Source organism: Ambystoma mexicanum, chromosome 2q (genome assembly GCF_040938575.1).
Source record: "Ambystoma mexicanum isolate Mex_15411 chromosome 2q, UKY_AmexF1_1, whole genome shotgun sequence".
Taxonomy (NCBI): domain Eukaryota; kingdom Metazoa; phylum Chordata; class Amphibia; order Caudata; family Ambystomatidae; genus Ambystoma; species Ambystoma mexicanum.
Window position 1 is genome coordinate 320,437,748 of NC_090924.1, and position 12,387 is coordinate 320,450,134.

The following is a 12,387-nucleotide window of genomic DNA, read 5'->3' on the forward strand; positions in this document are numbered from 1 at the left end:
ATTTGATCCTATGGCTAACTGTAAACCCCACAGATATTCTATTGTCAGAAAGCCATGCATGAAACCTGTTCAATATTTAAAACAAATATGAATCTTCCAACACTATTGAGCTACCAGTGCAACTTCCCTCAGGAATCTACCTCAATGTCAGTGTGCAGTGGATTACTGCACCCCTGCGTCAAAGAAACTGCATGAAAAATGCATAATATAAAGTTACCTCACAAAATTAAATCAAAGCCACCATCTGAGATACCGCTCCCCCAAACCCTTTGATATTTTAAACTGCTGGATTCTTTTGGCATGTTATTTAGCAAATGGTATTTTCCCCCAGTGTGGTAGTAGCAGTTGCAACAGATGCCGCAGCTGTGATGGTGTGGCAGAAATATATATTTATGTAGTCTGCATCAGGGGGAGCTGGTGACATTTTTGATCAGAGGGGTATGTACATTTCCCATGAACATGCAGGAGTGATCAAGCCTATACATGCATGTGAGGGGGTATGTGTGTAAGTCCTTGTATGGGTGAGAGCGCCGTGTGAAGGGTGCATATGGGTGTGAACACGTATGTAGTTGAGAGTGCAATGTGAATATTCTGAGTGCGTGTAGGAATGAGTGAGAAAGAATCTGTATGGGTGCGTGGCCACGTGCCTGAATGGGTATGAACACGTGTGTGCATGAGAGGCTGGGGCAGCATTGGTGCAGCAGCATGGATGTTTTCTTACAGTTGCATATTTTTTTTAGCTCAAATCCAACTTGATGAATGTTAGTATGTGTAGGAGGGAATGGGGTGGATGGAGAGGACATTACTTTGGGGCAGGCAGCATGGATGGACGTGTTCTTACTGTGGCATGGAACTCTTTACTGCTGTTAAGGGCAAAGCCAACTCCTTCTGCTTTGAGCATACCTCCGTCCAACCCCTCACTCCCCCCACCTACTAACCTCCTCATTGCCTGCCCACTGGGCATAATAAAGCACTTTTTCTCCAATCTTCACTTCTTACTTAAATCGCTGCCAGCTTATGTCCCTGCCATCATAAATGATGACCGTAACCTCCCCAATAAGGAAATGGCCCAACAACTCCACTTTAACTCCGCTCGGGAACAGTTCACTACTTCCAGCAAACACCCAAGGCAATTCTCTCAGTCTCCTATCCCTGTCTTCCACATTGTTCTCCTCTGGTCACACAACTGACCCCTTGACCTCATACTGTTATGATGTTACTTAATGCATAATTATGAGATGGCTTGGAACTCTATGAGAGCTTGTGGAATGTTTGCCTATGCGCTTCGCTCAAGGATTCCAATGCTGTCAGTTGAACCTGGGTGATGGGACCCGGTGGTCTTTCTCTGCTTAAGATCTCATGTAACTTAAAATAAAGATCTTACATGTAACCTAAGAAGTCTATGAAGCCGCTTCATAACACATACCAATCTGAATTACTTCACACTCTCTACCACCCACCCCCCAATTCTCCCTTCCCTCATATATCCCTCAGGTTAAATTCAAGCCTGACTCAAGGGCACCTACCTTGACCATGTCAGAATCTCGCTCTCTATCTCTCTCTCCCCACTTGCTCACTCCACTGAACTTGACTAAATTCAACTCTGTACAGTGTACCCCCTTCACTGGTCATTATCCTGCCTGCTCCATACCCTCTTTCTGCCAGCACCTTCAACATGGATGAACCCCCCCCAGACCCTCTATTCCAGCTGCTGAGAAAAAGAATGCATCGCTGGCTACATAATTGACACAAAGACTGATACCCCACTCTTCTCACTGCCTACAATGACTCTCTACTCATTCTGACTGCAGCCCTTGACAAAGTCAAATGCTCCTATTGCCCTAATCTTCTTTCCTCTCTCTGCTCGCACCATTGCAAACTATCCACGATCTTCCAGGCCACAATGTCCCCACCGCCTCTATGACACTCTGTGCCCTCCTCTTTCTCTGACTCCTGCTTTGTCTCCTACTTCAGTGAAACATCAAAATATTGGACACTGTGTCCACGTTGCTATCTCTCCACACGCTCCCTCATTCTTCCTCACCATTATTCCCCACCCTCTCCTCTCTATATCACTTCATCTTCGCCTCCATTACTGAATATTTACATATCCATGACTCCTGCACCCCAGTTGACTCCTTTGCACTATAAATATTTAGGGAAATTGAACCTGCCACCTCCACTCAACTCTCCACCTAATTCATCCTATCTCATTCAACTGGTATCTTCCCAGCCTTTTAGAACACATCCACAGTCATACCTCTCCCAAAGAAGCCAACTGTTCACTCCAACAACAACCATTCTACAAAGTGGTCTCTCTCTCCTTTCCTGCCACTTGAGAGGGGTGTCTTCAAAGGCATTGTCAACTATCTGAGCTACATGCACTTTCTGACCCCCTTTAATCTGGATTCTGGTTCAAACACTCCACCTGCACTTATCCACGTCACCAATTCTCTTGCCACTGCCCTCCACTTGCGCCATCCACCCGTTCCCATTCTCCTAGGCCTTTTGCTGCCTTTGACACTGTGGATTATCATGCCCTCCTGGGCTTCAGGGACCCATACTTGACTGGGCGCCCTCCTATCTCTCTGAACACTCCTTCTCCATCTCTTCGGACTCCAGTAGCTCTTCCCAAAATCCCTTTCCTGAGGGTGTCTGTCAAGGATCTGTCCTGGACCCACTTCTCTTTTCCCTATGTACACCCACTTTTGGCATACTCATTTCAACCTTTGACTTTCACTATCACCTTTGTGCTGATGAAACTCAAATATTCACCCCTGCAGGCTCTGAGTGCATAACCAACTCGCTAATCACAATCTTCCACTGAAGGGCTCTACGCTGTCGCATGCCAAAGTCGTCAAAGACAGAAGTCCTCTTTCTCCCTGCCTCGGTTGGCAAGCCAACTCTCCCCTCTTCAATCTCATTCCCCGTCTGAGCTCCTCACCCCCCTCACTCCTGGCTCGCAACCTTGGTGTTCTGTTTCACAGCGATCTGGAACTCTATACCAATTCATCACAGCAACTGCAAACTGCAGCCAGACTCAACCTTTTAAATATTAGAAAACCTGCCCACACCTCACGTGCCATTCAACCCTTTCATCTACTGTTTTGGTCCCCTCGAAAATGTCTAAAACGTTGTGACACGCACGATTTTCAACCTACTCACATTCTCCCCTACCTTTCCTGACTGTTACAACACTGAATGGTTCTCCATGCAAAATCGCGGTCTCTTTAAATTTCTGCTACACTTCTGTAAATCCATTTATGATCTTGCCGCCCACTACCTCGCTGAATGTATCCCACCGTACTTCCCCTCTCAAACTCTCCGCTCCATGACTCTTCACAACCTATCAGTCCACCGCCCCATGTGCCTCCTACTGCTTTTTCTCTTTTTCCATACTTGCCCCACTTTACTGGAATGCTTTCCCCTTAACCGTCAAAGCCATATTTTAGTGTAACTCTTCAACCGGGCTCAAACTCCACCAACTGGCAATGGAAGGAGCCCCCTCAAACTCTTGCAACCCAAATCCAAACTAATTGCCCAGTCCACCTGTCCTGCATTCTGTCCACAGACTACGTCATTTATAAATATATAACACTGGCCTCTGGCTTTCAATGTTAGACATGCTGTAATGTCCTCCAGTGCCTGACCCTGTTTTCTATTCCTATGCTTATCCCTTGCCACCTGGCGTATGCCAGTCAATCCGACAATGCTCTTAAGTATAGGTATCTTATCCTAAGATTATTCGTAAATAAATACAAATACAAAAATCCTAATGGGCAAACTACCTCCCAAGGCACTGTTAATGATGTTTCATCGATTGAGAACTGTGCCACTGAGCATTCCTGTCCACAGAATTTCATAATGATAATGATGTGTTATTTATGTAGCACCTTAATCCAAAGCGATTTACATAGCACATATATTTACATACAATATCACCCAATCGAAGTTGGTACTCATTTATCGACCTCAGAAGGATGAGTTGGCCATGCCGGGATTCGAACCTGCAAATCATGCTCAGGTCACAGCAGCGAGCACTCAACCCGCTGAGCTATCTTACAAGCATAAGAATCTATCTCTGTTTCTCCCCACTTTATCTGTTGGAACCGGAATGTTTCTAGTGAATCTTAGAATGTTGGATGGATTCTGGATTCGGTCGCTAACTAGCTCTAGCGTGAGGGACCTGCCTCAAAGGAAGACCTGGTCCTTTGGGCCCTGCAGGGGTCACTTGCTTGAAGGATACAGTGAATTGTGCTGTAGAACTTTGACAAAGCTCTGGGTGGAATGAAACCCGTATGTTGGTGCCTCGATGAGATAATGCCACCCCAATTATTCATAATGAAAGCCTGGCATGATGCTGGAACCTGGAACATGAAAGTAAAATTAAACAACACCATGTTGGCACTTAAACTACAAGTGCACATGATATTTGTATGTGGGTGGAAGTTGTTGGAAGTCACCTCTCTCCTTATTCCTCCCCACTTGTATTTGGCAAGCAGTGTGTGGTCTCCATACAAGGGAGATAAAAAGGATACATTTCATGAGCATTACTTAATTGAAAACATCTTTGGGCGTTTTAAATGAGCAATACTTCCAATCCATATCCTAAGGCCCATCCAAATGAAGGGGTTCTTGCCTTCGCATTTACAGGCTAAGCTCAATGCAATTATTGCATTTTGTGATCGGCAATGAGTAACTGGCACTCTTGGTAATTGAAGGGATTGCATGAGAATGCAGAGCAGCATTCCAGGAGTGGCAATACAGCAAAAATGCAGCTTCGGTGGTAAATTCCAGAACAGACACATGGCAATAATGTCATTAACTCCTGGAATTACATTCCTACTGTGTTAGTTTTCCTCGAAAATACATTCCCTTTACTGTGCACCACCATTTCAGACCTCAGTATCTCATTTTTGTAGCTTTTAATTGTTTTATTAGTAATGATGACTTGGTATAAAGATAATAGCAAGTAGGCATTAAAATATCAAAGGAGCAACTACTGTCACCCTGTGGCATTGATAGGGCAATTAAGAGTGGTCAGCATATGTTTCGGACAAAGTTTATGTCTGTCTAATTGGCCTTCTTCAGGATATGCGTGTTTGCAAACTTCACAGAGTTTAAGAAGCTTCCAAATGTTGTTCGATGCTGTCCTCATGGGCATTGTGAGTGGTTTTGCAGGGTGGGGAGAGAGGGAGGCAGCACATATGCTAACTCCAATGTTCCTGCTACAGGCACAGAACAATAGGTCAACAAATGATACTTGCTGTCATTGCAGTGTTCTTCTTTTGTCAGTAAACAAGATATATTACGTTCCCTTGTACAAATGTCCCGTGTGTATTTCCAAAAAAGCCTGCCCTGCACAATGAAGACTTGGTTTGGGCTCTTCATGTGTTCAGTATTACTGCTCCTGCTTAATCCCAAAAATACATCCTTCACAATACACATCTTGAATAATAGGTAGGGTACAGTTTGGCCCCTTCGCTTCCCAGACGCCTCACACCTCAATAGCATATCCCTGTGTAATCTCTATTAATACAAGGTGGTCTCGTCCAGATTCCAGTAGGGGATCATAGCCCTCCCCTTCTACTGTTTAGGAAAATATTCTGCTAAATTCTTGACACCACTGTAACAATTTACCTCATGAAGTCCTGAATGTTAACCACGTGGCACACGTTAGCTCTCAGCTACATGTAATGTTGGTCCTTATCCATGTCTCACCACCCTGCCTTCCATCCAGGCACCACACCTGCCCCTGCTGCAGGCATGAAGTCCGAGGGAAGTTACTGGTCCTCGTGCACCGGCTCAACAAACGAATTAACCGCCTGGAAATCAAGGTAAGGAGATACCGCTTCCCTTTGCCTCTGGGTCAGACATTTTCGGGACAGTGGGACATTTGAGCGAATGGTGGAACGCTAACTCTTCTGTCTGGTTCCCCGAAGCATCAGCTTGCAGGCCAACCACCATTATTTGAGCAGGGCCTAATAGAGGCAAGCATTCATTCCACCTGTTAATTCTCAAATATTTGTAATCGCTTATTGGGTTACTACAAGGCCACCCACTGGAACGCTTAGACACTAGGAGTGAGATCAGTGCAGTGAGATAAGGCTACTTATTGACATACGAGGCGTAAATGTTAAAATAAGCTCTTCTTGAGAGACGTGAAAAGAGTGAGTTGCTGGTCTCCTGTGGAGGTTGAGAACACCCCATCATTCCCCGTTTGTGAGATGGAAAATGGACCACCTTTTCAGAATGGACAAAATGAGAATCACTTGTCAGCATTTTTATCTTTCTGAGAAATTAAACGAGAAGGGAATACCCCTAGCCAGAGTTTCAACATTCTAACATAGATAACATAAGGGTCAATTGGCCGTCTTTCGTCCTTCACAGATGTATTCATTGTCGGCCAATGGTGAGCCTTCCACCCTTCAAAGTGGGAATAATGGAAACGGGCTGTCCACCGTTTGAAGTATCCTAAATGATAAGCGCTCCTGAGCCAGCAAATCACCAAGCGAAATAGCTTGCGATAACTGAGTGAGTTGAGCCTTTTGACAGAGAATTTGGCCCGACTAGACATTACCTTGAGTGAGGGACTAGCCATTAGCTTGAGTGAGGGACTAGCCATTAGCTTGAGTGAGGGATAGCCATTAGCTTGAGTGAGTGTTAAGGCGGTGGGGTTGTCACACAGCCCTTCCATCTGTGCAGGAAGCTACATTAACACTCAGGGCGGGCTGTTCAGCCAATCAGGTTGCTTGGATCACCAGCCAAATCCTAGGGTCCAGGGCTGCATTCCAAAGAGCCAGTTGGCTCCCCTGTCTTGCTTCACCCCCACAGCCGTCACCTGGAATTGTTGCTGTCACGCAGTGGCTGTGATGGAAATGGAAAAGGGACTTGGTCTTTTTGCCCTTTTCCACAGTACCCATCTTGTCTGTAGGATTTCTGGAATAAAAAATATCTGAGGCTAGCTGCAAAAATCCATTAGTGACAAAAAACCGGTTAGCACCCCAGGCATTATCACGAGGTGCCAATGGCAATAATGCATTGGTAGACCGCACTGGGTGGTAACAGCCCGCCACCCTGAATGAAGGAACATGTGTCGCTCGTAAGCACAACCCGTTCCTTCTTACTGCCCAAGAAAAGTGAAGGCTGCCACTAACACACAGTCAGTGCTTGCAGTTAGTCATCTTTTTTGAGGTCTTCCTACCCTCGACTTGGTGTCTCAGGGTTTCCCTAAATAGGCCGGTGAACATCCATTCTCACTAGCACACAGAGTCACCATTGAGCTCATTTAGACAAACCAGATTGCTCTTAATGCAGCTAATGATATCTTTATTGACCCCATTCCAGAAATTCTGCCTTAATCAGCATCAGAACAGCTAACATTGTAAATATACTGTATTTTCTTTTACCACAATAAGACAATAGGCATACTTTATATTTTATGTTATATGGCATTTGTATAGCGCCTACTGCCATTGGTATGACCTAGAAGCGCTGTGAGGATGAACGCCCTTAGGAAGACCATAGTCAGAGATGTTAGAGCTGAAGAAAGGATTTCTAAAATGGGTGTGTGTATTTTTAGCCAGCACAAAAGTGGATAGGGAGTGTGAAGGCCCCAAGCAGAAGCCCATAGTTATCAGGTGACAGAATGGGTGCCATGACAAATTGTCAAGGGAGTAGGAGAGTCGGCTCAGATTATGTGAATGGCTAGTCTGAATTTTGCGTGGGGCTCAGCTGTATTCTGTTGGAGGTGGTGATGCGTGCTTGCAGGCGGTATACTGTTAAGTTCCGTTGTTATGGCATGTTTGACGTTCTAGTGAAGAAAGACTGCCATATACTTGGAAATGGTCTTGCAGAGCTTATCATAAAGGCCTGAGATGCCTTCAATTGAGGGGTGCTATGTCCCTCCTTCTTGACACCTCAGGTGCCCCAGCATTCCCATCAGACGGTGAGTAATTGTTCACCAAGGAGGTGGGCTAAGTCTGCTAGGATGTCGAAGGAAAGTCAGGTTTTGAGAGCCTTCCTGAAGGTGACATGATCTTCTATTTGACAGATGGTTAATGGGATTGAGTTACAGAGGGTGGGTGCTTGGCCTGAGAAAGAGGAGCCCCCTATTCCTGTTGATTTTGTCACTGGGATGACAAGGAGAAGTGCTGAGCCTGATCTGTGGTTTCTGTTAGGCCTGTAGCATGTAAGTTTATGCTGCAGGTGTTCCGGTCTTATGTTATGGAATGCTCGGTGGGTGATGCACATTGCCTTGAAGGTGGATCGTCGCCTGATCGGAAGCCAGCGAAGGACACAGACGACGGGTAAGATGTTTTCTCTAGGGCCTAGGACTAGAAGGAGCCTTGCAGCTCTGTTTTGTACCCACTGGAGTTTTCTTAGCTGTCAAGGGGAGTCCCTAGGTATAGGGTGTTAGCATAGTCTAAGCGTGAAAGGATGATAGCAACGATCGTAGAGACTCTGTGTGAGAAGGTCAGGTAGGGAAAAAGGTTGCAGAGAATGAAAATGTGTAGGTATCAGCTTTTTGTCGCAGAGTTAATACGATGTGATAGGGTCAGGACTGCGTGCATAATGCATCCCAGATTTTGTACTGTGTTGGAGGTGGTGGGCGGCGGATCTAGAGAGAGCGGCCACGGGGTGGGTTGAGGCAAGTGGGAGGCCTTCTCACAGAGCATGATCTCAGTTTTGCCTGGGTTGCATAGGAGGTGGTTGGCCGTAATCCAGTGCTTGATTTCTGAGAGACATGTTGCGAGATCGGGGGAGGTGGAGGTTCCCTTTGTATCCCATTGGGATTTTGAAGATGATTTCGGTGTCGTCTGCTTAATTATAGCATGAAAGACCATGGGAATTAATGAGTGCGGGAAGGTGGCTTAGGTAGAGGTTAAAGATCAGTGAGGAGAGAGAGGCACCCTACAGCACTCATTGGGCGACTGGACGGGGAGTCGAAGAGAAAGGAGACAAGTGTACAATTTGGGATCGGTTGGAGAGGAAGGAGGGTATCCACTTCAGTGCTGTGTCCCTGATGCTAAGAGAGTGAAGTCTGTCTGTAAGGGTGGAGTGGTCAATGGTGTCGAAGGCTGCCAAGAGGTCGAGTAGGATTAGGGCAGCGCAGCCTTCTGAGTCTGAGTGTCTTTTAAGATCATCCCAAATGGAGACTAGGCAGGATTATGTTCCTCGTAGGGGCCTGAAGCCGGATTGGGCGGAGTTGAGGATCTGGTTGGATTCTGTTAAATGGCAGTTTTGAGTGCTCGGTCAGTTAGTTTAGCTATAAATCGGTTGTTCGAGATGGGTCTGTAATTGGACGCAACAAGGGGGTCTAGTGAGGGCTTTTTGAGCAGGGGCTTGATGTAAGCGGTTTTGAATTCTACTTGGAATGTGCCAGAAATGAGAGATGTGTTTACGATGGATCTCGCGAAGTCACTGGCGCAGGTAGATGTCAGGATTTCTTTTAGTAAATCAGGGGGTTTCCAGGGGATCCTGAGGTGTGGCTATGTGTTAGTAGCTTGAGAAATTCAGTGTGGGCGAGTGGAGAGAAAGATGAGAAGAGCGGGAGGATGGAAGGCGGTGCTGATGTCCCGATTGAGGTCACGGGGAAGGGGGGGCTGAGCGATGGTATTTTAGTGACAATCGAGTTGTTTCTAAGGCATGTTGTTCAGGTGGTCTGAGAGGGAGTAACAGAGGGTTTGGGTCTCGATGGGAGTGGAGGAGGTGCATGCTGGGGCATTGAATTCAGAGATAAACTTGTGGAGTTCCCTTGTGGGGTTAGGAGCATTGGTGATTATATTCCATGAATAGGATTTTTTGGCCTTGCATATAAATCTAAGCAAGAGTCCTTGTTACTTAAGAGAGGCCCCTGCAATCTGCTCCACTCCAAATGTTTTGAACTAGGACTCCTATGATACCTCAACATTGACTTTGCTCACTGGGGCTGATGGGCGTTGTAGTCCAAAACGCAACTAGAGCCAAAGGTTGCAGACCCCTGGCTTACGATATTCATCTGCAATATATTACTCAAGGTGAGCTTAGGGGCAGACATTTTCCAGCAAAAATGATGACCCCCTCCCTCTATCTTCATGCCTTACAAATAGATGGGATTGGTCCTCCTTAATTGTCACACCTGATGGAACTGGAATTCATTGTTTGCGTTTTTTGGGACTTCACTTTGAATATTTGTTCCAAGTCTGCCATAATCAATGCATTCACTTGCTCTCACATTTTAAAAAAATGTTGGTGGTTTTTAGAAAATTTACAAACAACATGATTTTCATTTTGTGAATCTTGCCCCGTCGGTGTTTACAAAGTTGACCGTTTCTACCCCCTGCAGTGCCAGTATGAGCAGCACGGCTGCTCCCTGAGGTTCCCAGTGGCCCGGCTGGATGAGCACTCATCATCGTGCGGCTTTGCATTGCTGAAGTGCCCCAACGAGGACTGCCCTGAGGAGATCTTGCGCATGCACATGGAGGCCCACCTAGCCAGATGCCGGCACTGGAAGCAGCTGTGCCACATGGGCTGCGGCACACCGCTGACCGTCTACAACCGCGAGCAGCACAACTGCTATATGGAGCTGAAGGAGGAATGGGAGCGCAAAACCCAGGAGACCAGGAGGATGGTCGCCAGGCTGAAGCAGAAGTCCAGGAGAATACAGAGCATGTCAGCCCAAATACGCCAGCAGATCCTGCTCATCTGTGAAAGTCTGGACATTCCGGAAGGCACCACTGAGAGTAGCGCGACCGAAGGCTCCGTGTAGGCCAGATCTAGAGATCTGAGCAGTCAGGTTACACGATATGGGGTGAGAAAGAACAGCCCTGGAAGGGATAGAGCCTTCTAAGACAAAGGGACACCAATGGGACAACCAAGAAGGAAAAAAAAGAGGACAGAGATAATAGATTTGATGGCACCACTAAAGGAGAACGCTCATTCCAAATTCCAGTCTGGAGCTTATGGAATCTACCCTGCAACGAGTGTGCCTTGCATCCTTAGTAGATCTTTCAAGGATGGAGTATCATATGACAACATATCCACATAGCATGTTTTCACTCATGGAATTTTTCATTTACAACCTAATGTTTTTTCTGCACAATGTCATCTGGGTTTCCTTCAACGAAACTAAGTGAGTTAGAGAACCATAAAACAAATGGTTTGTTAAGGGACAGTGGGCCTGATTCATGGATGGTTTTCCTATGGGATTGCACCATTATAATACGCTTCTGTGAATCGGGCCCAATGACTGTATTTACATAGGCCTTGCGTGTGTGGACAGCAAAGACACACAGACTCTCTGTATTACTATTAAAAGGCTGCTTTATTTTGAGGCATGTTTGTTTTATAGTTTACATCATTATTGGATCCACTGCCTTACATTTCGTTCCTTTTCATCCCCCTCCTCTAAACAAATACTTCCCCCTCTCCCATGTTTCCCAGCTGGTGCGCTCTCTTTAATCAACTCAAGCCTCCCAACTCCTCTGAATACATTCCACCAGGGCTGCCATTCCTCACAATGACCCTGCCTCGGTAAAGGTTATTTTGCCCTCCGGCGCCCCAAAAAGGTCCTAGTGCCTTAGAGGGAGTGATGGGATGCTGGGTATCCTTTTCAAGATCTGGCAGAAAGAGTCTTGGGCTGACTCCAGTTGGTGACTTCATGCATCCCGAGGTGGGTGCCACCGGCAGCCGCGTCAACCTCATATCACCATATCTTGCCTCTCCACACTCTCCAAAGACCCTGCAGCATGGATCAAGTGCCTCCCCTGCTGCAGCCCCCCTCTGGGCAGACATAAAGCAAGGGCACTCAGACGTATCATTTGATTCGAGGGCCTGTTATTTTGGAGCACGTTCCTTTTACAGTTCACACTGTTCTTCCCTCCATCGCCTTACACGCGAAACTGCCTTTTCAGGGTATGAGAACATTAGCTTCTATGGATGCCTTCCTGTCACAGACTCCTCATCTCTTGAAGCACCCCAACTGGCGACTAGTCATCTAGAATCTTTGATAGCCATCAGGAGGCCCAGCACAACTCAGTGTTGATTCTGCCCCTCGCCAATGGCGCATTCATTGGTGAATGCATATACACCCTTTTAGCTCAGTCCCCTTTTTCCGGAAGTCAGGAGCCTAGTTTTTATTTCTTTCAGAACAGCCAAATGCCTGTCCTAGACGCCATCAACGCTAATGTAGGTGCCAGGCCCATGCACAGGAGCTGAAACATTGCACACTGTGCCCAACAAGGCAGTGTCACAGTGGGTCACCAAGTTCTTCATGTCCTTGAGTAAATATGGTTAGGGCATGGGCTGCTTGACACAGAGACATATTTCTTCGCCTAGAGAACCCAAGGGGACTCCAGTTTCCGAACGTTGTTTGGTGAAGAAGAAGCAGAGATCCCGATCCCATAA

At 46.5% G+C, this 12,387-nt stretch overlaps 1 protein-coding gene across 1 annotated transcript in view; it reads left to right on the forward strand.

The window, feature by feature from the left end:
• Positions 1-12,082, forward strand: part of RNF151 (ring finger protein 151) — a 35,930-nt gene extending 23,848 nt beyond the window's left edge. The window contains exons 3-4 of the mRNA XM_069646474.1: positions 5,741-5,837; positions 10,328-12,082. Of these exons, the coding sequence (XP_069502575.1) occupies positions 5,741-5,837; positions 10,328-10,750 (520 nt within the window). The 3' untranslated portion in view covers positions 10,751-12,082. The remainder of the gene's footprint in view (positions 1-5,740; positions 5,838-10,327) is intronic.
• Positions 12,083-12,387: the final 305 nt, after the last annotated feature.